Source organism: Stegastes partitus, unplaced genomic scaffold, assembly GCF_000690725.1.
Source record: "Stegastes partitus isolate 25-593 unplaced genomic scaffold, Stegastes_partitus-1.0.2 Scaffold1614, whole genome shotgun sequence".
Classification (NCBI taxonomy): domain Eukaryota; kingdom Metazoa; phylum Chordata; class Actinopteri; family Pomacentridae; genus Stegastes; species Stegastes partitus.
In genome coordinates, this window is record NW_007579345.1 from 92818 (window position 1) to 118261 (window position 25444).

At 44.8% G+C, this 25444-nt stretch overlaps 1 protein-coding gene across 1 annotated transcript in view; it reads left to right on the forward strand.

Moving 5' to 3' along the window:
- Positions 1 to 25444, forward strand: part of LOC103371592 (latrophilin-2) — a 104696-nt gene that overhangs the window by 60815 nt on the left and 18437 nt on the right. The window contains exons 5-12 of the mRNA XM_008300964.1: positions 6010 to 6810; positions 17209 to 17505; positions 18090 to 18193; positions 18759 to 18944; positions 22043 to 22226; positions 23075 to 23197; positions 24328 to 24533; positions 25173 to 25346. Of these exons, the coding sequence (XP_008299186.1) occupies positions 6010 to 6810; positions 17209 to 17505; positions 18090 to 18193; positions 18759 to 18944; positions 22043 to 22226; positions 23075 to 23197; positions 24328 to 24533; positions 25173 to 25346 (2075 nt within the window). The remainder of the gene's footprint in view (positions 1 to 6009; positions 6811 to 17208; positions 17506 to 18089; positions 18194 to 18758; positions 18945 to 22042; positions 22227 to 23074; positions 23198 to 24327; positions 24534 to 25172; positions 25347 to 25444) is intronic.

Sequence of the window (25444 nt, forward strand, 5' to 3'; positions counted from 1 at the left end):
CGAGAACTTCTCATGACCTGTAACACCCTTTGGTCCTCCTTCTTCTTCGTCTTCTTCTTCTGCACTTCCCTTATTATTGATGTGCTCACCGTGTTTCCAGCCTGGTTATGAGGTAGCAGAATTAGAGGGGAGGGCAGATAGCAAAGCTGCTCAACGTCCTGAAGTCTATCAGGCCACCTTGATGGCTTAATATACATTCAGACAACAGGTGCTGAAATATGCCAACAGATGTTCCATTATGTAAGCCGGCAGAATGGCTCCACTCGTAAGTCAACAAGGTGATATTTCATCCAAAGAGATAGAGTTAACATTTTGCCTGTTCCTTGGATGTTAAAATATTCATCGCCATTCAGCCTCCAAACAATCTTTAGATTGCCCTTTGTATTAAAATTCCCCTTTGTCCTTTAAGCTGCCATGTTCATTTGCAATTTGCGAAGGAAAAATTCCCCCGCGTAACCTTTCCAAACTGATTAATGACAAAGATTTAGATGAATTGCCAAAATCACTAATCAGGTGGAACTGAAATAATTAGAGCGGGAGTGATGGGACGATAGTATTTGGCAGCTCTTGTGGATTCAAATGAGTATTTTGTACACTTGATGTCTTTAGATGTGTTTCAGTTTTGAATCTGATTTGACACACAAAAAAACAAAACAAAAAAAAGGAGATTAAACTGCAAATCTAAATAATGCACCTTTTATTCTACAGTTCTCTCCATTCCTATTCGACACGTCTGTTCTACATTGCTCATTACCAGTATACCTGTCGAAGCTGTTCCCCTTAGTGTTGAATCAGAATGCATTAGCGAACATCATTAGATGGTGGAACTCATTACAACTTAAAGGTTAACCTCTCCCAGGCTTTGAGGACCTGTAATTAAAAATGGAATAAGCAATAATGGGTATTTGAGTCCAACTTATTGAGCAAAGACAAATCCTGTAGCTTTTGCCGTAAACTGCTTGTGTTTTTTGCTGCTTTTCTTTCTTTTTTTTTTATTTCTTTCTTTTCTTTTTTCTTTTTTTTTTTTTTTACCTGCCTTATAGTTAAGTAAAGTATTGATCCTATGTCTTGCTGTGTTACCTCGAACCTTAATAGCAGGATTAGCCTCAAGGTGCACTCATGTCCACCCACTGTTTATGACTGTCTTCTGCCTCCGTCTTGCACCAATAAAAAAAAACAAAAAAACAGTCGAGACAGCTGTAGTTTGGCGGAAAATAAAGTTCTGCCCAAGGACTCTCAGTCCTAGCAAAAAGTGTGTCTGACAGGAAAAAAAACAGGTCCTCATTTCACTCTACGCAGTTTCCAACATGCATGTCTGTAGCCCCATCTTTTTGCTTCTCAAGGTCCATGCCCAACCAGAATAGGACCAAGAACACAGAATGTTTCCTATCGCAACTGCCCTGGTAAGTGTTTAGTGTTCTCCCAGTCTGACTCAGTCCACACAAGCCCAGTCCAGCCTTTTTCCTGCTCAAGCCCTGCTGTAAAAACTGTGATAGAGTTTTTTTTCGTGTTGTCGCTTCCCTTTGACGAATCCCGTGTTTCCTCTTCCTTCCCCTTGAGTGTGACGCCGATACCCCGCATCGTGTTGTCGGGATAACGCCGAACTCGCTGACGTTTTCTAGTGTTCGCGTGGAATAGATCGTACGCCAAGAGTTGTGATTAAACAGGAGCTTAGGATCCCGTGGATTTGCCCGAATACAAGACTTGAGAAGATGTTTTTTATGCAAGAGAACGTATTAAACCCGCCATTAAGCCGATCAGCGACGGGGCCGCAGACGGTGTCCTCGTTTTGACCAGCGAACCTCAAAATCTAACCGAAATTTTAAAGTTTTAACCGCATTATACTGTTTTGTTTTGTTGTTGTTGTTGTTTTCTCGCCACCGACTGAATGTATTTAATTCATTCATTCTATTGTGTAAAGAATTTGCATAATCACACAAGCAATTTTTTTTATTTGGTTTTTTTTATTCCACTTCTGTGCAAGAGGCCCCTTTGCAACAAGTTGCCTACCATTTTCCACCATTTTCATCCTTTTTGGCTTTATAATTTGGTTCCTGTCATGAACTGCCCTCATTAGCAACATTATCTTCATATTCCAGCCAAGGATGTAAATTTTTTGCCTTCACCTGGCACCGAGTCTCCCTCTGAATTGGCTCCAGTAATTGCTTGAATCAGGCAACATAAAAGCCAAGATGTTTCTTTATTAAGACTGTTCTGTGCAGGCTATTTTGAAATGGAGGAGAGAGAAAGAAAAAAAAAATAGAAAGAAAGTCTACCTTGGAGAAAGTGTCGAGTCGTGCCAGTGGGCATAAACAGTCCTTACTGCTAATGTTTTCATTTTCATCACATGCTAAAGCCGGTAAATCCTCAGCTCCATGTGACAGTGATGGCCAGATTATGAAAATGAGTGAAAGAAAAAAAAAAAAAAAAACCTGTAAGTGTTTGGATCCCCCTTTTGGTGTTCTGTTCAAGTTCATCCCCGGTATTTACTCAGTGTTGTTAATGTCGTAATTTAATTCAACGCTGGAGCGCAGCAGTTATGATTATTAACGGTCATCACAGTTTTAATTAGCGGTAGTTCGTAGAAAGCAGGCAATCCCGAGAATGTTTTTTTTTTTTGTTAATAAGTGCTGGATAAAGTTTAGGGTCGTGGGTTTAATGTGGGCTGGGATGTCTCATGTTTGTTTTTACTGTTGCTGTATAAAACCTGACTGACTCTCTTCCCTTCCCCCTGTGCAATCTGCAGGAAACCTCTTCGGCTTTCTGACTCACTCTCTTCGTCCACTGACCGATTTCTGATCACACTGATTGCCCATTTTCTATTTTTACATTTCCACTAACGTCATCAGGTCTTCCGTCATGTGTTCTCCTTTTCTTCCTTCCAGATTCCCTCCTTCACGCCACCTCTCTGTCCTCCGCTCGCCTCCCTCTGCTCTCGAGGCAGCCTCCGAGAACTGTTGTTAATTTTTGTTTGCTCCCCATCCATATTTGATCTCTCGGTTAGGTGCGACGCACTCGAATTTCTTCGGCAGAACGGAGCACATCCTTCTGAATCTATGCTCTTCCCCCTCCTCTTTGCCACTGAAGCCTCGGTCAGACTCAACCATTTCTGACAGATTCAAATTCTGATATGAACTAAGTGGAGCAGGAGGGTTTCGGGATTCGTAGGAAATCTCATTTATGATTGCTGACATTATCCCGTGGTGCAAGCCGGGTTAAAAAAAAAAAAAAATGTGCATGTTGAGCTGTGAAGGAGAAAGAGTCTGCAAAATAACTACACTGCTGAGAATGACTCTCCAAATATGTGACACCCAAAAGCATCGTGCATGAATCAGTTTGCAGAAACTAATCGCAAACATATGCTTAAAACAAAAGGACAATTTAATCAAACGTGGCCGCTGTTGTAATAAAGGTGTCACTGAACAGCTGAGTTCATGTTTTTGGGTTGTAGGTTAATTAATTCTGCACATTACTTTTATTTTCTTAAATATACCATGTGCTACCTTGAATTTCCCCCCCAAAGGGATGAATAAAGTGTCTGTTTATCCGCCTAATCCATCATCAAACACACTAGTTGTGAAAGAAACCTCTCTTGAACAGTCTCCAGTCTGACCCTGGCTTCAGAACAACATGTGAATAAACTGCACGTCTGGTTGTTGTAGTTAAAAAAAAAACGCGCAGCGCTAATGCATATGATGCTCTGTTTCTAAGTCTGTGTGATGTGTTTTATTGGCCCTTTGACGTCTCAGATTAATGGACCGAGTTCTTCGCACAGGTGCATCGAGTGCCTTCCTAAAGCCGACTCGTGCTGAAAAGCAGCTAAAACAACTTATTATCCAGAATATGTGTAGAATTAAATACATCTTTCAGCAGCGAGAGTGCACAGGAGCTATATTCATGCATTTTGCTCCGACAATTTGCACTGATTACCTGCTTCCTTGGGGCACAATTAGCTTGTTTTTTAAAATATATATATTCTTTCTGTGTGTGTGTGTGTGTGTATACGGCTTGATCATTTTAAAAAGTATGAAAGTGTTACACGGAGACTTTTGTAGTTATTAATCAAGCATTACTTTGTCCAGAATGTGAAATAAATCGCATCTTTATTGTATTAAAAATCTATTTCGAGGACATGTCAAAGAGGTATCTATATTTAACCTGCTATTTTATCTAATAATAAATAAATAAAAAAGAAATAAATAAGAAGAAGAAGTAGGAAACCAAACTATTTTTTTTTAAATGGATTTCTGTTTGGTTTGTGGTGGTGGGTGGATTTAAAGAGTTTGATTTGAGGCAGTAAAGTTAAAACATACATGAATAAAGCGGTGCCATAAATCACACTTTACTGCTATCCATGAGATGAGACCACGATGGCTCGTTTAACCGATAATCATTTAAACTTAAAATAGTTTTTCTGATAAATCTGTCGTGTGAGAATCGTTGTGCTCAAAGTAAAATCCATTAGTTGTGGATTAAAGATCCTCAGGGTTGGAGGTCAAATGACAAAAAAAGAAAAAGAAAATCCATCCACCACCGTGCCATAACCACGTCCGGTTCTGTTCTAACCGAAACCCTTTTTCTGAGACAGGAGCCCTGACGTCGGCGGCGGCGGCGCCACCTTTCTCTCCTGCTTCAATAGGTGTACCCGTCTTTGTCCATGTCTCATAACGTGTTTCTGCATATGTGACCGTAGCGATGACAGTTAATTCATATTAATCTCTTTTCTTCCCCTTGCACCCCTTTCATTCTCTCTTCCAACGCTTAAAATAGAAGTGGAGCAAAAAGGTAAATAACAGACACGATCCAAACCCTAGCTCCTTGTTTTGTGGCATCTGGTTGTAAAATTACCTATTTTTCCCATGGTGGCCTCTACAAAACGCATTGCAGACGTTTATCGTCAGAAACACCACCACCACCACCACCCCCCACCACCCCGCCTCCAACAAACTGTAATGTTAACGGCCAGCGTAGCGCTACAAGGGAAGCGGAAAAAAAAAAAAAAAGAAAAGACAGCAGCCAAAAAGATGTAAATGGGGGTGTGTTGGCTGCAGTCCATAGGGGCATCCTCTTCTCATTCTCCCTGGGTGCTTTTGCTACTCAGCAGAATCTCATATTGCCTGGCTTCCAAACCCTTTTCCATAGCATGCCATGGTAACACTGTTTCTTGGCCCCCCCTCTTTTCAAGCTTTTCTACTGTCCCTTTTTCTCTCCAAAGCCTCCCCTATCTCCCCTTCTTCCTCTTCCTCTCACTCTTTCCCCATTATTCTCACCTGACCACTTGCTGCTCTTTTCTCTTTTGATTCTTACGCCTTTAGAGCAACAACCTAAACACCTCAAGAGACCCCTACTGAAAGTTGTTTTTTTTGTTTTTGTCCTTCTTTAAAAAGAAAAAGAAATTCTAATGGTCGTGACATTTGCACCACTTGGTAGTGACGAGGCTCTCAGGTCTATACTGTAGAAAAGGTGGTGTAACTGAGACACATCTAAGCGCACACATTTTGCAGACTCCGCTGACTCCTGCTCTCTCATAACCTCTCCCGTCTGTTGCCAAGTGACTTTAGTTGGCTGCATTTTTTTTTTTTTCCTTTTCCTCTTTCGTTTGTTTTTGTTTTTGTTTTTTCGTCTACAGGACCAATTGTTAAGTTTCGTTCTGTTTCCCCTCATTTGTGTTCTACTCAACAGTAAATGTCTATGAGGCCAACCTTCCTTTTGTTTCAGACTACTTTATACATATATATTTATATTTAAACATAATGCTTGATAACGTTTTTTCTTTTTTTCTTTCTATGCACAAAACCAAAATCCTTTATACTGCTTGTGAATCTTGGCTCTAGATGTTAGTTGTGTGTTTCTGGCCACTCTTTGATATGTGTCTGTCCCCCCCCCGAACTCCTATTGGACAACCTGTAAAACAAAAAAAATGACGACGTTAGAGATTGCCTTCCGCAGTTTGACTTTCCACATTTTAACCTGTGTCCGTTTCTCGTTCTACTCTTCTCCCATTACTAGTTTTTCTTTGTCCCGGGACTCTGAAAGCTGTCGGTGATCCGTCCTTTCTGTTCGAAGCGGAGCAACAAGCCGGCGCCTGGTGCAAAGACCCGCTGCAAGCCGGCGACAAAATCTACTTCATGCCTTGGACTCCTTACAGGACAGACACTCTGATTGAGTACTCGTCCCTGGACGACTTCCAGAACGCCCGGCAGACCATCACCTACAAGCTGCCCCACCGGGTGGACGGGACTGGATTTGTGGTGTACGACGGCGCCGTGTTTTTCAACAAGGAGCGCACCCGCAACATCGTCAAGTTCGACCTGCGGACTCGAATCAAAAGCGGCGAGGCCATCATCAACAACGCCAACTACCACGACACGTCGCCCTACAAGTGGGGGGGCAAGACGGACATCGACCTGGCGGTGGACGAGAACGGCCTGTGGGTGATCTACGCCACGGAGCAGAACAACGGCATGATGGTGATCAGCCAGTTGAACCCGTACACGCTGCGCTTCGAGGCGACCTGGGACACGGCCTACGACAAGCGCTCGGCCTCCAACGCCTTCATGATTTGTGGAGTACTGTACGTGGTGCGCTCCACCTACGAGGACAACGAGAGCGAGGTCAGCAAGAGCCTGATCGATTACATTTACAATACCAAGCAGAACCGTGGGGAATACGTTGATATCCACTTTCCCAACCAGTACCAGTACATCGCGGCTGTGGATTACAATCCGCGAGACAACCAGCTCTATGTGTGGAATAACTTTTACATCCTGAGGTACAACCTGGAGTTTGGCCCGCCAGATCCAGCGCACGGTAAGAGCCCGTCGCCCCGATCGCTCCTCCTGCAGACAATATTATTAAATTGCATTGCTGAGATTGTGATTCTTTTTTAGCTGCTGTCAAGTGCATTTTGATATTCCTTCGGTATTCCACGTCCATGTATCAAGTGTCACAGCTGACTGATTTTTAATTTAGAATCTAATATGTGCTAGATATGTTATGGGAAGCTTTGGAGTGTAAGGGAAGCATCTCGGGGGTGAAGTGAGCGGGGCTCTGTGGTAAACAACACCTCGAAGCCAGTTACCATATCATAAGGGATCAGTATCTGGGGGATTTGGGGAGGTTTACCATCCGGGCGTTCCCTGAGTCCCTGGTGCTAAGGCTCTAGGGATCCCTGCTAGCATATCCCTTTTTTCAGAGCTGGGTAAGACGGGGGGGGAGAGAGAGAGATATACTCTCACCTCTGGAAACATACATGCCTGGACAGGTGCAAAGTCTGGCCCGGGGCAAGGTTAGATCATTCCCCCAGTGATGCTGAACCTCCAAATCTCCATCGGCTATTAAAAACAGGAAGAGGGGGAAAAAAAAGAGAAGAAACTCTTCACACTCTGCAGTGGAAGAATTCAAGGTTCAAGCGTAAGAAAGAAAGAGATGTTCGACACGAGGGAGAAGGATCAATCATCCAGGGTCATGTCGGCGACGTATGTTTTTAATTTAGCTGTCAAGAGCTGAGCGGAGGCTAGCCGAGGCCTGCGATAGTCCTTACACTGAGAATATAATAACAGTAATTATCCTAATCCCCTCCACACCCACAGTCCTAAGTCCACGTAATGCTCGACGCAGTCAGCGATGAGCCACAGAGGTCAAGCAACTTTTCCACAGATTATCCGAGAGCTCAATATTTATTAATGTGTTCGCTCGTCCACTTTGGTATTGATAGGACGTGGGCCAGGGCTGCTAAATTGGGTTCAGCCAGTGGAACAGCATCAGTCTAGCCAGACTAAGGCAAGCATTACTGTGACAAAGACTGCAGTCCAGGTCTGAAAGCAGGACTTATATGCAGAGGCTTCGCTGAGCAGAATACTGCAGCAATCATAAGGAAGAAGATATAAAAAAAAAAACACTTTCTCTTTTTATTTCTCCACCTCTGAAAAACGTGTTTGAAGATTCTCCCCTGCAAATAAGACAGATACTGAGGGATTTTTTAATGAAATATTTGCATATTAGAAGTAAATTTAGAGCAATTGAGGAGTGTGCTACAGTCAAAACGTCTTTTCTTATTTTAGTCATGTCCAAAAAATAATTTCACACACTCGTACAAAGAAAATTGAAAATGAGCTGATTTCAACCAGGGCCTTAAATTTGCAGGCAGCTGCTGAAAAAGCGGTCGTAGCACAGTTTCTAATATCTAATAGGAATAAATTGGAGCATGTTTTTACATGCCATTATGTGTTTATGAACAGTAAACTGATTACGAAGCAGTCAGCCGACAGCCTTTATTTTCAGCTTAGCTGATATGGATTCGTGGAATAAGCTGTGTATAAGCAGGCTGCACGCTCAATTGATTTATTCATTTGTTGAATGGACACTGATTACCGATAGCAAAAATCAGAGGCTTTAAAAGAAGAAATAGGACTAGATTCCAGTTGTTTGTGTTTGAGAAACACACTTTGAGAGTGAGTTCATTCACATCCAGGAGAGGCCTCTTCCCTGCTTGTTTAGGAACACACAGTGCCGACGTTCAGCATCTGCTTTATTCATACATCTCTACTTTAATGTCAACGAGGACTCTGTTCTCTCTTCTTGACAAATGAGACGTGAGTCTGGCTCTGCTGCTGACTAATGTATGTTGAGTTGCAGTCGATGAGTGTGAGGGAGAATGGTCCAGGATGATCATCAAGATGTCAATAAACTTGTCCTCCCACATGGCTGATGTTGACACATAAATGATGGCACTTTTTTCTGGCTGTCACAGGACGCCCTCTCTGATATCTTGATGCTCGTTTCACCGCCTGCTTCGCTTGGCGCTGAAACGAGCGTCAGAGTGGTTTCGTGGTGTTAAAAGTTGAAGGTGTGCATTCTAAGTAAAGAAATAAATAAAAGTGAATAGAATATTCCAGCTCGGCTCGCATTCAAATCATATCAAGCACATGTGAAAGCCGAGCACACGTGCAGAAAGCCCCGCGTTTGTCACTGTCACCGGTCCATTCTGAATCCCATCTGACAAACTTCACAGTGATTGAAAGCACAAACAATTCAGATAAAAATACCCGCAGCAACAATGGCTCCTCACTTTGTAAGAAGTCTGCGAGCTGCTCAGCTCCTCTGTCATCTATAGGGGCACAGACTTGTTGAATCACTGTGCGAGCACGACAAACAAAATGCTTTCGGTCTTTTTTTTTTTTGTTAAGTAAAAAAAAACCAGGGTGAATGTAAATGTAGACTCCACAGCTTGTCTGACCTTTTTCTTCGAACAGGAAAAAGAACCTGCAGGCTTTTTAATTTGTCTTTTTCAGATTTCTCTTCTTCAAGGGAATTTGAAAAAAAGAAAAAGGGATGAGTCACTGGTGCAGCGGCGGAGGGGGAAGGCTGATACTGTATTCATGTGCCGCTCTACGCTGCACTTCCAACTTCGTTTATTCCTGCATCTCTCAGGCGGACAAACAACTCAGTCACTTGATTCGCTCCGTCATGGAATGCAAAACATCAAAGTGATGTTGGGACCCCGCGCGACAGACAGTTGGATTCTTGTCAAGTCCAATAACGTCGCTCGTGTAGAGACAAGATCATCTCTTGTAGGATTATGTGGGGAGTGGACGGGGTCGCGTCCAACAAGCAGCTCCACTGGAAGTGGACATTAAATGGGTCAGTAAGTCCCTCTCTTGGCTTTGACCAACTGCACCATAATCCACTTGGTTGGAAGCGCGTGTTTTTTTTTTCCCCTCAGCCGCATATATGAGCTCGTAAAAAGAGTTATTCCTTTGTCGCATCTTGTAAGTGAGATGATTAAATTGATTTAAATGAGGTATTCCCAGAGAAAACTCATTATGCACCCATTTCTATGGCGCGTTTATTCATGCCAGGCTCTGATATGTGGCCTCAAACCACCGAGTAAGCATCTCGGCAGCTATTTTTACAGGAAGCGCGCGCAAAACGGACTCCGACACCGCCTCAATGGGACACAGGTGAGCCCCGGAAACCTTTTATTTATCCCCGGTTGCGAAATCACGACTGTATTAAAAACCCCCGGTGCTGCAGTTACCGCCCACACAAATCAAGACCTCCCCTTTAATTGTTCAAATGTCAATACATTTGCATACAGTTTCAATCTCCGCCGCACCCTCAAATTATACATTTGCGAGCGGGGATCGTAAGAAAAGGAAATGAGCCAATTTGTTTAAAATTATAAGGTGCGGTTCACTGACGCGACTTGCCAATTAGCTCGCACAACTCGGCATGTGGTCACAACAATGCCCCCGTAGTTCTGTGTGCCGCGAAAGTGCTTCACAATGCAAAAAAAAATGTTCAGCTGTTACAGATGCTTGTGACTCACATGCATTAGCAGTCGCCCTAGAGAGCTTACCTCTTATAGTCTGATGAATATACAGCTCTCTAATAAGCGCCGCCGTGATTCATTCCTGTTGTCTCGCGTAGAGGTCAACCCGAGAGAAAACAAGAAAAGCCAGAAAGGGAGAGTTTCAAAGTCGACATTAAGCTCTCGCCGGCCCTGTGAGGAGCTCAGGTGAAAACCGGCGGAGGCTCCTTTCTTCTGGCTGCTGCTCGCCGGCGGTGCAGGAACAGGGATCAGGATGTGTTAAAAGCGGCCAATTTGTTTGTTTGCCTGAACAACAATCCTCGCGCTCCCCCGGCCCCCCTGTCAGCTGCCCAAGTGGACATAGTGGTGTGAAAGGAGAAGGTATTCATGTGGAAAATCACTCTTTTTGTTTTCCTGTCCTGTCATATTCTGGATCCCATTGTTTCTCTCTCTGTGTCTGCTTCCATCTTATTGTTTCTCTCTTTCATTATCTCTCTATTGCAGTGGTTTTTTTTGCCCTCCTCTCACCTGCAGACTGATTTTCTTTCTTTCTTCCTCCTCGTCCACGACCAGATACGTGCATCCGCTTGACTTCTCTCCTGAAGTCGGGCTAAAAACCCGGGTCGGGCTGCTCAAATAATGCCCAGCGAGACGCACTTAATGACAGGATTTAAGTAAATCCTTCGCTCTGCCTCCCAGGAAACTGTACACACAACAGGACAAAGATGGCCGCCGTGCACGATCAGGCCTCGCACACTGCTCGCTTGCTCCTGGTGGTGGTAACACGGGGGCTTTAGTGCACTTTTCTAGCTTGCAATGTATGTTTAAGCTTGGTCACTCCATGTAATAATAATAATAATAATAGATCAGATTAATATAGCGCTTTTCTAGACACTCAAAGTCGCTTTACACTGTCAGTCATCCATTCATTCTGGTGGTGGTAGCTACGATTGTAGCCACAGCTGCCCTGGGGCAGGCTGACAGAGGCGTGGCTGCCATTCTGCCCCTCCGACCACCACCTCAAACAATCCATTCATTCACACCAGGCAAGGTGGGTGAAGTGTCTTGCCCAAGGACACAGCGACCATGAAACAGGTTACAGGGCGGAATCGAACCGCCGACCTTCCGATCATCACCTGAGCCACAGCCGCCCATGTATGTTGATGTGACTGACTGCACAATCAGAATCAAAAGTCTGACTGTACAATCCCCTTTTCATGTTTGCTGGTCGTGAAGTTAATCCATCAAGCCTCTTTTTTCGTTGTTGCAGCACTTAAAGGTGTCTTTAAGTCTCAGTTATGGTTTGATTTATGTAAACTGGGAGTAAATTCCACAGTTTCAGGTGTGTCTTTAACCAAAAGGCCAACACAGCTCCCCGCTCTTTATTCCTCTCATATTCTTTTTTTTTTTCTCTCTCTCCCCACCACCTTTTATTTATTCTGTCTACATCGTGACCCACTGGTCTCGTTCTCGGGGTGAATTTAACTACGGCGATAAAAGGGGGAAATTCCACAAAGGGGATTTACGGTCTTTTTCACAGGCTCTCTGATATTACATCGTAGGATAACCGCGCTGTGCGGCGGCGGCGGCGCAGGAGGCCGTTCGGCACATGAGGGTCAGGGGTCGCCTGCTTCCTCTGAAACCTGACCGCGATTTTTTTTTTCCCCTCCTGCAGCATGGTAAGACATCACCGGCTGCTGCCAGATAAGGGGGAAAAAAATCCAAATAACACACCTCAACATAATGTTTTCTTATAGTCCCAAGCTGCTAGTTATCACTTCTCTGGGAAAGTCTTACCCGCTGATGTTACTGCTGCACACAGCGCGGCCAAATGATCTCCACTGGCAGCGTACAAGTATGCGAGCAACAGCAAACCCGAGGTCATGATTTAGAATGTCACAAAGAGTTGTTTTACATAGACGACAGAGAGAGAGAGCGCGAGAGAGGGAGAGAGGGGAGGGTGTGATTATGGTTACACTGAGTCCCTATAGCCAAGGGGATCCACAGTCTCTTGTTTGATTACAGTCTGACTGTGAAACAAGGCGTATTAAAAGAATTATTACTCAGACATCACAATGGTCCCCCATCACTCCCTGACACACGCCTTTGAGGAGATTTATTTCACACAGGCCTGATTATTGTGTCTGAGGGAGTCTGTGTTGCTCTAATCTGCGCGCCAGTTTTTCCGAGTACGTTCGGCCTCTTCGGCGCGTTTTTTGACCGGCCGCCCCACCGAAATAGACATCAGCCTGCCCGGCACGCTTACGGTTAACGCTTGAAATTTGAGGCACGTACAGTACAGAAAGCTGCAAGGAGAAGAAAAACAGGCGGCAGTCTGGCAGCTGCTATGTCTATTCTCTATACTTTGGTGTCATTTTGTGTGTGTGTGGACGTATATGAATGCATACATGTGTTTATGTCCGTCCTTGTGTGAGCCCGCACCAATCGACGTACAGTCGGAGAGGAGGAGTATCGGCCGTAAATAACATAATCCAGCTATTAGGTTTTGTTCCCGAAGACATGGCTGTGTACTGTACACACCTCACAAGGACATGACTCATGGGAAATTATATGAATTTTCACTCAGCTTTCTTCATATTTACTGCTGATACACAAGCAATCACACAAGCGCGTTCCCCTTCCGCAGCGACCGACGCAGCGCAGAGTGAAAGACGCGTAATCCAATTTCCTTTGTGTATTATTGTTATTATTGGTAGATATCGAAATGCATCGCAAACGCATTATAAATCATCGCGCTGTTTCGTAGCGAAGAGCAGCCCCCCATTTCCATACGAACTCGGATGCAAGGCTGCATCCGGGGAGGATCCGGCGCCGCAGATATTTCAGCGGCATTAGCAGACGGAATTATTTACACGTGTTTTTTTTTTCAGCACCTTATTTCAATAAAGCTCGACGTCGAATTGCTTGAAAGCTGACGGGTTATTCGTTTGATTTTTGGCCAAACATGGAGGCTTTTTGATGGCAGAGTCGCTCGAGATGCCTTCGTCTTGTTACCCCTCTTCAATTAAGACGTGATTACCGTGGAGGGGCCAAAGTCTTTCACCTGAACACAAAGTGAGTCTCCAACAGAAACCCGAACAAAGACGCGGATCTCCTGAGCGGCTTCGTCTTCCAGATTATTCCAGGAGGGAGGATGAGCGAGATCTAGTAATTCTTTTAATTTTTTATTTTTTTTTTTTACTTTATGCGGCAAATTAGCTGAAACAAACGCTAAATATGTGTTCCCTCACCACTTCCCCGCTCCCCTGACAAGATAAACAGCACCTGATAATGTGTATGAAACATTACCCTGATGAACAAGCATGCGGTGCCTGCTGAAAGTGAAGCCATTAAACATAATATAAAAGACACACACACTGTCGGTTTTCATTTGTCACCCCGGCATGAATACCGAGTCCTGTGTAAAAGTCTCATCTGGGCTGCATGTGTGTGTGTGTGTGTGTCTGAGCAGCGTGGGTGTTGTACTGTGTTGTGTGTGTTGTGTGTGCATATGCTCTGACAACACTCGACGAGCCGCGCTCCTCTCCTGGATTCCCGTCTCATTGTCTATCATCAGTCCCGGACCTATAACCCCGCTCGTAATAACAGAACCGCCGAGATACATTCAAGTGCAACAACGTGTGGGTGTTGAATCATACAAAGAGGTTATGAATAAGTCTGTACCGACTATTGGCAGTGCTTTGGAGAACATCACTCCATGCACTCACACTCTGACAGCTAATTGAAGCCTCCCCTTGGGCTGAGTGCAGCCGAGACATAATAATCAAGGATCCTGTCCTGGTTTCGCTATACAGCCAGGACGTGGGATTTGCTTCTTCTTTGTCATAATCAAAGGAATATTGCAGAGGGAAGGTACGTTGGCACGGGTACGCCGAGGCCTGCCGCGGCAACAGATCGATGCTCATCCCTCGCAGCCTCCGCTTATGAACTTATCCACTCAGACATCTCTGTGAAGGAGTTGACTACCTTGAGGAGGAGTGTCCATTTTAATACTCATGTGTTAATTCCTCCCAGCTTTCATTGGATTAAATTAAACCAAGCTACGGCATAAAGGTAATAAGATTATTGTGTTGCTGGCAGGATTACGGGGCTGACACGCTTTGTACACAGGAATAGCAGTGGTCAGAGACGCCGCATTGTTTATGCACGGATCTCTCCGGGAGAAAGTGTAGCCTACATTCACATTAGCCTCTTTCTCACACAGGAAAGAGGATTAGTTTGCATCATAAACACGACACGAAAACCCCCCAACAGGATTATTTTAGCCCCCTTTTATGTAATATGTTCTCTTTATAATATTCCTCCTTAATGAAGCTTTTTATTCTGTGACACTCGGAGCAGCAGTTCTAGCAACGCTAGCACAGCTTTTTTCCATCCTCGTGCAGCGCCGACATTTTCAAATCCACCCCCCATTTTTTTTTTACTTTTTCCCAAAGCCATCCAGTTTGCTGTGGGGCATTCCCTCCTCGACAGAAAGCTCGAGGAGAGCCAAACCCATTAGTTGTGGCCTCGTATTAACTGAGTCTAACATCAATTATCTCTCGCCGCTGATAGCAGGTACCGACAGAATATGTGAAAAATACACTTCAAAGAGGCGGTGATTGTGCACGTTGTAAGTGGAGCGTTGAGCTCAGCGTCCCGGCGAGCCGTGACAAGCAGCCCCGGCTGAATGAGGGGTGTAGACAAGATACAGTTGTTAGTTGACATGCAGAAGGAATGTGCTTGGATTACAGCAGATGCCTCTTTGATTTATTGGTTGTAGTTGTGAGCTCTTTATCTTAAATCATGCTGCCGAACAGCGATTCATTTTCATTTTATTTCTGTCTGGATTCTAAACCCCCTCCACCCCACACCACCCACCCACGGAGACCGGCATCCCATCCTTATCATCTTTCATACTTTGGAAATGAGAAACCTCTGAAGGGCCCCCACAGTTTCTCGGGATTCTTCCTGGAAGTTTGCCAGACAAACCCTGACCCAGATGTTTAAGAAGAAACAATAATTCTGACACACACACGCCCGTCGGTTTGTCGAGCCGCGGCGCTACACGGCCAAGCGTGTAAACTTAACCAGAAAATTTGCAAAAGCCATTTCTTCGGCGACTATTACTTTCACCTCCGCGAGTCTTCTCGGGGAGTCATGGAAAACAAGGCTTATGGCAATAAAGGGGTATTGGTGCAGAACAAAGACAGGCATTTCTCCCAGCCGGCTAAATGCTAGTAGTGAAAGGGCGCTAAGCACAGGTTGTCTCTCAACCGCTGTGACAGGCCGAGCAGCCGAAAATTTCACCGTGTTGAGTAAAAGGATACAGGTGGGGGAGGAGGCCGAGGTGAAGCCAGCCAGCCAGATCTGCCTTCAGCTCAGTGTCAAAACAGCCAGTCAGCTGTGTACACCTTCATGTCACCTGCTCGTGTGTGTGTGTGTGTGTGTGTGTGTGTGTGTGTGTGTGTGTGTGTGTGCGCGCCGCCCGACAGGAGGCAGCACACAGTCATCTCCTCTGGTCAATAGAGCCTAATTCGCCACAGGTAGCAGCACAGCCTCAAAGGCCATTTCCCTTCAGCTCGACTGTGCCGAAGCCTCTCATCCACCACCGTGGGGCCCGTCGTGATAGTAGCAGAGGGTGGGTTGTGGGGGTTTGCTATCAGCCGGACCCATTATCCAATGGAGGCAATAGATCCGGAGGTGTTCCTGCCTGGGGTCTGGCTGCTTCTCCTCCAATTCGCCGGAAGACAGAAGCTGTCCTCTGCCGCTCCGGCTCGGCCCCATTGTTTCTGAATTTTTCCTGTCATCATCCTCGGTGCCTCTTGCCTGCGTTCCCCTCCGACCTGCCCTCTTCCCCCCTCGTCTGTGTTTCCACTGCTGCCGCCTCAACCACTGTGCTCGACTCGAGCAGTGTAACAGCACCTCTTCACATTCTCTGCATGCTCTACAGGCAGCCTAATGGAGGAAATCAAAGTGCTCAAATGCGATTAGATTCAGTATGCACATTGCATTCCAATCAGAGCTCCTTTGATGGATATAGCTTACCCTTTTAAATTCAACCAACAAATATCTATTTTTTTTTTTTTTTTTCCAGGAGCATGCTTTCTTTTTGCACTCGGTGGTTTGGAGCAGATTTATATCAAATAGTTAGTGTTTATCAACATTTCATCTATGAAACTCCCTCATGTACAACTTTTATGAAATGTAATTACAGTGTTACTCGCACTCCTGCAGTGTATCACATGAAAAATGTCCTCGTAGTTTTTCCTTAGTGGCTCATGTTAAATGTAAGAAGTGCACTATTTTCTCCTTTCCTGGGACTGAAACATATTGTTTTTGCCTGGGGCATTGCATGAGTTACTGCACACCTGCTTTATCAGAGTATGAGTTGTAGGGGGGGAAACAACTGTAAAATGAATGTTCTGGCACTGTGGCTACACATACAGGTTCTGTGTTGCTCTAGTGAAATTTAATCAGCCATGCCACAAAATCTCCCAGGCAAGAATGATTGCCAGGCAGGAGGATGTTACTGTAATTATTGTCTTGTTCGCTTCAGACTGAGTGCCTTGGATAAGCCATAGTCAACGGGAAAGCAAATACGCTTGTTGCACAAAGCACTTAGCAGCAATTTACACAACAGGGTACTTGGATGTATAAGCATTACAGTGTTGAACATGTTGAGAGAAAAAAAAAATTAGGAATGTTACTGAGGTTTTAGTTAGGACATCTGCCCGCCAGAAGGTCAAGCTTCAACTCTACATTATGCACTTTTTTTTATTCCTGTTTTCACAAGGTGTGGACGAGTGTGCGTCTCAGCGATGATCAAACTGGTTTCCCCTCCACAGAGCTCCACCCAAACATGACGCCTCTCTGCTCTCTCTCTCTCCACACAGCTCCGCCCCTGTCAGAAGTCACCACGTCGCCCCAGCCTCCCAGAACCACCACCACCACCACCACCACCACGGCGCACTGGGGCGTGGCCAACACCACCACCACAACAGGGTTCAGGGAGGGCAGCAGGGGAGCGCCCAAACCGCCGCCCGTAATCCCACAGACTACTTCCCCTCCGCCCCTGGAGTCCTTCCCTTTACCTGAGCGCTTCTGCAAGGCCACTGAGAAAAGAGACATAATGTGGCCTCAGACCCAGAGGGGCATGCTGGTGGAGCGGCCCTGTCCGAAGGGAACGCGAGGTAAACAGCCCACTCGTGATCAGCTCCTTGCATGCCTGGGTGTTGTCGTGCGTAAAGATTGAAAGTCGACGTTTTAAGGTAATCGACGTTGACAGCCGGCTGCGGCGGTGTTAAATTTTTAGCCGCGTCACTCTACGCGCAAACGTGATTAAGCGATCTGTGACGGCTGCGTCGCAGAGCAGCAGTTGTTTCCTGCATCCCTCATTTGATTGTGTGTGAAATTGCGTTAGTGCTCAGAGTTCATCAGACACGGGGGATAATTAGGACAGCTGTAGTAAAAAATAGACGTAAGCCGCATAAATAATTTTTTTTTTGCACAAATCGGTGACTCTGCATGTTTCTGTACATCCAAACAAATCAGGTTTTAACAGCGACATCAAAGAGGCTGTCGGTTGTGTGTAACGCCGACTCTCTTTATACGTTGGATGAATTATGACTCTGCATGTTTGTGTTTCTTGCGTGCACTTTCTTCTTTTTTCGTCTCTATTCCCCGTCCTTTGTTGTCCCGTAAACGACTTCATGGAACAATAAATCTGATTCGACTCGACTGAACTTGACTGTTCTCCTCTTGTTTTCCCCGTCAGGCACGGCGTCTTATTTATGCGTCCTCTCCACCGGGGACTGGCACCCGAAGGGCCCCGATCTCAGCAACTGTACCTCCCACTGGGTAAACCAAGTCGCCCAGAAGGTTTGTGTGAGCTCTGCCTGTTTTCCTCCTCGGCCCGAACGAGTTTCTTGAAAACACGCGAGCGGGTAGACAAAATAACGGCGTTCTTGTGAAGCAACTTAATCAGTGTCACAAAGATGGCAGCAAATCTGGGTCACATTAACTTGAAACGGCGTCTCTCAGCTGTAAAAGAGGACTCGTGTGTCCTGTGTGTTTTCAGAAGGCGACTAATGAGATTGCAGAGATTAGCATCTGTGGGGGGAAAAAAAAAAAACTGCAGGCGCATCAGTCAAAAGCACTGCAAAATTGCATGTCAAGGAAAAAGAAATGGCACAAACAGATATGCTGCACGAATGTAAGGAACACATGAATGGATTCAGCTCAGAAACAAGAAGCATTTTCTGTCTGATGTGTAGTAAAAAAAACCTGCAGCTTCTCCTGCATGAAGAAAACCCAAAACCCCCTTTTCATATCTGGCATTTCAAGGACTCGCTCAGGCGTAATTTGATGTTAGAAACTGCGAGGAACCCTCCGAATCTGTCTGCTTGTATCCTCGTGAACATTATTCATCTTCTTCCCCCCGCAGATCCGCAGCGGTGAAAATGCAGCTAACTTGGCCAACGAGTTAGCCAAGCACACCAAAGGGCCCATCTTCGCCGGGGACGTCAGCTCCTCGGTGCGCCTGATGGAGCAGCTGGTGGACATCCTGGATGCTCAGCTGCAGGAGCTGAGGCCCAGCGAGAAGGATTCTGCAGGACGGAGCTTCAACAAGGTAACCGCAGCAGAAACAGCACGACGTTCCGGCAAAGTAGAGCCTCGGTTCTCTGTTTCTGCATCACTTCGCAGTCGGAGTTTATTGTCTTAGAAGACGACTGCAGAATTTGATTTTGTTTCCCCACCGAAAATTAAATGGCTGGTCTGTTTTCTGTTTTAGGAAAAGCTGCGAGATGACAGATGAAATAAAAAAAGCAGCAAAAAAATGTTTGAAACTCTGACAAGTAGCAGACTCGCCGTGAAAGGAATTCAGTCAAACCTCTTCATGTTTTTCTAATTTGCTTATTGTCAGTTTTGCAGATTTGCGAGTTAATCAAACTCGAAAATGTCAGAATTCTTGAAAACACGAGTTCCTCTAACTTGAATTGAATGAATGAAAAGCTGAAAGTTCACTCAACTCATTAAATTAAGCTCGTACGAAACAGAGCAGCAGATTTCCCAGGATGCATTGTGCCAGTTTTGCTTTTTGTAATTTCAAAAAACAGACATGATGGAAACTCTCCATGTTAGATTGAATTCCGGTTCCTTCTTGTCATATTAATCAAAACCGACTCCGACAATGACAAAGGTTAGCGCTGAATTCAGTTCTTTCTCTTTAGATTCATCATTTATGTCCCTACAACCAGCAGCAGCCTCTTCTTTGTACTGACTCCGGTCAAAAGAGGCTTCAGCAACTCAAGCTGCAGGTTCCCAAAGTTAAATGATAAAGAAACTCCTTGAACTCCTGAAAGAAAAAGAAAGTCCGTCTGTAGCCGCCGCCGCCCGTCTACGTGACTCAACTTATTTTCTCAAGTTGAGGGCGATTCGGCTCGGCTAGTTTTTTAACAGCTCACGAGTCGACAAATTAATCAAGCCAAGCGCAGTTAATTCACATTTTTAAGGCAGCGGAGGGACTTAAGCCGGATGAACTTAAAAAGATTCACGGTGCATCTATATTCATGCATTTATAGATTTATTGTAATGGCCATAATACCTCTGTGATGCGTCAGCCAGGTGTGTGTGTGTGTGTGTGGGGGTGGAAAAAAAAAAAAGTAGTGTGTCATGACTTTATTCTTGGATTTGCGCAGGTTGAACACGGCGCTGCTGTGCATCATGGAAAAGAATGACAACTTTTATCTGTTCTGTTTTTTTCCTTTTCTTAATTTGAAAAAAAAAAAAAAAAAAAAAAAAAAGCTTCAAAAGCGAGAGAGGACATGCAGGGCATACATGAAGGTACTGAAGCTCGCTGCTGCCCCTCCCGTTCCTGCACTACTTGTATCTGCCCCCCGAGTTCAGCAGCATGCATCCTCTGCACTGTCATGTTCTCCCCTTCCTCCTCCTCCTCCCCCATGCTTCCTGCTTTTTTTTTTGTGAGTAATTGCTTTACACGCAGCCACAGTCGTACTCAAAGTGCTTTTCTAAGTCAAACAGAAGTCATCTGCAATTACTGGGGTGCCTTCTTCTTCTTCTTTTTTTTTCTCGTGGATGTGTTTCTGTGTTTTCCCCTCCTCCTCCTCCTCCTCCTCCTTCCCTTCTATGCATTGACAGCTATGGTGTATTCTGTTATTCGTTCTGTTTCTCTTCCCTATTGTGTGTTTATTGTGTTTACCCGAGATTGCACGCCTGGATGCATAACACCACAACCCGAGCAAACATCCTATTCTTACATCCCTCTCATTATTCATTTGATGGAGGATTTTCTGCTTTGTTGCGATTTTTTTTTCTGCTTTTTTTTTTGGGGTGAGAGCTCAATTAAATATCCGACACTCCTGAATACACTTGTGATTTATAAAAAACCTTTTTTTTTCTCTCTCTCTTCAAGGACCTGACCTTTCACTGCATGCAAAGTAGAGAAACGGTGGCTCTTTTGTTCCACAAGGACACAGGTTTTAGGTCATTTGTTTCATAAATTAAAGGTGAAGATGTGGAGCTCGATCTGGTTAATAGGGTTACTACAGGTCAAACTATATATATATTTTTTTTCCCCCCTTTTTTTACTCCAATGCTATCAAACTATTTTGGTCGTTACATCTATTCTGTGTCCTCCACCTGCCACCAAAGTCACCTCCTTCAATCCGCATCTCTCCTGCGGGAGGGTATTAAAACGGATCAAGCTTATTAGTCAGTCAATGGCCGTGCGCTCATAAAGAAAAAGCAGAAAAAAAAACCCAAACAGTACACGTGTGTGGTTGTTTTTAGCCCCACATCATCTTCACTTTTACTGTCACAACCTGCAGGATGGAGCTCTTCCACGGCGTTAGAGCGGCTGCATCGACGCGAATTACAACATTTATTCCCCCTAATGACAGCATGAGGGGACGGAGATGGCTGAGTCAGCAGTATCTGACAGCAGCCATACTTGACGCAACGCCGCCGCCCTCCTCCTCCTCCTCCTCCTCCCTTTCCGCCAGCCGTCGCCAGCATTGATTACCTGATTAGACGCATTGATTGGATTATTTCCCGAAGAAAACCCTGCATTGTCTGGATCCGTCGCCCCAATTTGTCCTCTTGTCTTTCCTTTTAGCTTTTAGGTGACAAAAAAAAAAAGGAGTGAACAGTTTTAACACACACACATCTCTTTTAGTGCCTTCTGCAGGGTGACGTAATGAGTTCCTGTACAGTGGAGTGTCAAAAGTTAAGGGAAAAGTTTCCACGATGAACTTTGCAATTAGAGAGTTTTAATTGCGATGCCAGCTTTCTGGTGGTTTGACTTTCATCAGGCCATCTCTTAATATCCTGTTATCGGACCGACCTGATGGGCTCGATACTCGGCGACCCCGAGTGTCTGCCTTGATGCGGCGTCCTTGAAAAAACAGAAACTGAATCCTCACCATCAATGATGCTGCTGCTGTTCATCTCTTCCCCCTCAGCAGTTCCTCCTCAGCCGGTCAATAGGGCTTTTTTAGAAAACGTCCTCTTCCTCAAAAAGCACTTTTTGTTTTTTTTCCCCCCTCATGTTCATTTTTTTAAATTCCTGCAGATGTGATGCTTCAGCGCAGCATTGCATTGGTTCATCTCAGTGTCTGCATGTCGCTGCTCATCCCTGCGCACAAACGCACCCTTTCCACATCTACTCAAGTGTCTGTTTGTGTGTTTGTGTTTTTTTTGTTGCTGCAGGCCATCGTGGACACGGTCGATAACCTCCTGCGACCGGAGGCCCTGAAGTCGTGGCAGGACATGAACAGCACGGAGCAAACCCACGCGGCCACCATGCTGCTGGACACGCTGGAGGAGGGAGCCTTCGTCCTCGCCGACAACCTCATGGAGCCGGCCATCGTCAAGGTTCCCGCGGATAACATAAGTAAGCAAAGCCAGGGCCCCCCCTATAGCTCACCTGGTAGAGCGGGCGGCCCATGAAAAGGGGCTGTAGTTCCCCGATGCAGCGGTCGTGAGTTCGAATCCCGCTCACGACCCTTTGCTGCAGGTCTGTCCCCATTCTTCTCCTCCCTCTACTGCACTAAATAAAGCCAAAAAAAATATATTTAAAAAAAGTAAGCAAAGCCAAAGCGAATGACAGGCGCTCATGACTGATGCGAGCTCCGTTAATTTGATTACTCTCAGTTCATTGAGAGAGCAGAACGAGGCCGCCTCGTAAAAAACAAAGCAAAAAAAAAAGAGAGGACTTTGTTTTCATAATAAGCGTTTAAACCTCCAGGGAACCGAAAAAACAACGCATATTAGGTTTAACGAGTCGCTTACTGACAAAGTGATGAATATCAGACAATTAAATAGACTGGATTCTCTGATTGCGCGCGCTTACTTTACAAATGTGCGCGTCTAGACCCCGTAACTCTATACATTAATGTGAACATTAGCCTGCTGTGGAGTCAGAAAAACGTGCTTGTTTATCCTCCTCCTCCTCCTCCAGCCGATAGACCCGATCGGGGGGAAGCTTTTTGTTCTCGCTGCTGTTTTATTCATATTAGTCCGAGTCTCAGCGGGACCAAACAATCACTTTGTAGCTCACTGTCACTGAGATTTACTGTTCACATGAGACGTCCGTGCGTCCTTTGGTCGACTCGCTGTGGAGGAATGTGAGGAACAAAGCCCTGCCGTCCTTATTCTCCCACTTTTGCGAGTCAAACAGCGTGTGATAGCCGATATTCTCTTTCTGTTTCATCCTTTCCCCTCCTCCACCCCCTCCTGCAGTCCTGGATGTGTACGTCCTCAGCACCGACGGTCAGGTCCAGGATTTCAAGTTTCCGCAATCCAGCAAAGGAGGCATCTCCATCCAGCTGTCGGCCAACACCGTCAAGCTCAACAGCCGGAACGGTGAGCTCAGAAACTGTTGAGAAACTTGGTAATTGTGGAAGTTTAAAGACAAACAAAGTGATTATTCAAACGTGAGAGACGCTGCTAGATGGGTCCTTGAAAAATCAATCAGTGCCTCCTCAGAATTAGTAGATTTCTTTATGTGCTGTAACTTATTGATATATTTAATGAAGCTATGCAGAGTTTTACCTTCATTCTATGAATGTTTTCGAATTTAAAGACTGTTTAAGCACACAAGGGTGTTTAATTTACATTATTTTTTCCAGCATTTTAAGATAGAAACATGAGAAGGAACCATAGCTAGAAGGTCAAAATGTTGGTAGAAATGAGCACCAATGAGAAGTTATGTTTGCTTTAACTTGTTCCCATCACACATGCTGACATGAGCCTTGAAGGTTTACCCAGAATGCACTTTTTAAAGTTTGCTGAAGTGTGTTTTCTATGAAAAAGTGCTCAAATTACCTGAAAATTGTTGAAACTTATACAAGAATTGTCTCAGATTTCTCAAAATGTGTTCAAAATTAGTCAGAAATTGTTCATAAAGACAGAAAATTGTCCAGAATCACTTGAAAAATATTCAAAATTCTTCAAAATTACATGAAAGTTGTCTAAAATTACCACAAAACTGATGCTCAAAGTTTGTAGTAGAAAAAAATGAACAGAAACCAGATCCAGTGTTCAGACTGTGACACCTGGATCTGATCTGGTGTCAGTTTCTACCAGAACTCAGATGTGTCCTTCCTCCTAAAATGTGTCTATAAAACTTTACAAGACTTCATTAAATCTACTAAAGCTGCTGTAGATAAACAATGAGCTGATTCTGAGGAGGTCAGGTTCTTTTTTTGTTTCAGATTTGTTTGATTTTATTGGAATAATCTCAAAAACTCCAACAGCTGTGATTTCAACCCAAAAACACGAAGCCGCTTGAACAGCTTGTTTCTCACTTTTCATCCGTGCAGGTAGTTTGTTGAATAATTGAAATTCAATCACACTGAAATGAATTTGGCTGTTAAATATTTTCCATCTTGTCTTCGTCTGAATATTTTGTCGCAGCAGCTTTTTCTTTTTTTCCTTCATCAGTTATTCTGGAAAGTTTTTAAAAGTTCCTCTGCGTCTTTTTAACTCTCCAGGCGTCGCCAAGCTGGTCTTTGTTCTCTACAAGAACCTGAGCCAGTTCCTCAGCACGGAGAACGCCACCATCAAGATGGCGAACGAGGCCTACAGCCGCAACGTGTCGGTGGCCGTCAACTCGGACATCATCGCCGCCTCTATCAACAAGGAGTCCAGCCGCGTGTTCATCAACGACCCGGTGATTTTCACCCTGGAGCACATCGACGTGAGTGGAGAGGTCATATTTTTAAAAAAAACTCCAGGAGGGAGCGTCCGGAGCAGACGAGAGATCCGCAATTTGAATTGTAAATGTCTGGCTGGGTCAGTCGGCAGTTTATTTAAGTCATTGAACATCAAATTAAAGGAGTCTTTAGAACCTAAGTGAATTCTTAATGAAAACTAATTCTTTAATCAACATTGGGATATAAATGATGCCCATTTTCTTTTATAGTGGGGGAAATTAACTCCTAGATTAGCCCCACAATCTAGGATGAAATTACTGGAGCGCCAATTATCTTTCGTCTTTTAAAGTTGTCACTGGAGTTCCCAGAGGGCCGCGCGCGACTCCATCCTTTATCAGAGAAATTGTGCAATTCCAAAGACATGCCGTCAAACAATTATGCTTCTCTGTTATTAAGGCCTCATATAGCCCGCCATGCTTCGCTTGATTTGGCAAGCATGTGCCAAATGAGATACAACATATGAATTGCTTCGCGAGAGCTGTGAAGTGAAAAATCCTCATCCATATCAGCGCGCAGAAATACTTTGTATGAGTAGGGGGTAAATGGCCTCTGTGTTCTACATGTGCTTCAATTTCAGGAAGTCAATTATTTGGACACTTAACCATATCTCTTGTTATCTGCAGATGGAGCACTACTTCAACTCCAATTGCTCCTTCTGGAATTACTCTGAGAGGAGCATGATGGGCTACTGGTCCACCCAAGGCTGCAAGCTCCTGGACTCCAATAAAACGCACACCACCTGCTCGTGCAGCCACCTCACCAACTTTGCCATCCTCATGGCGCATCGGGAAATCTCGGTGAGTCGTTTTCGTGTTTCTGTCTGTGGCGTTTGAAAACTTTCTCCTGCATCGCGATGAAACCCTGAACAGGAGACGTTAAACATGCTGCAGTTTTA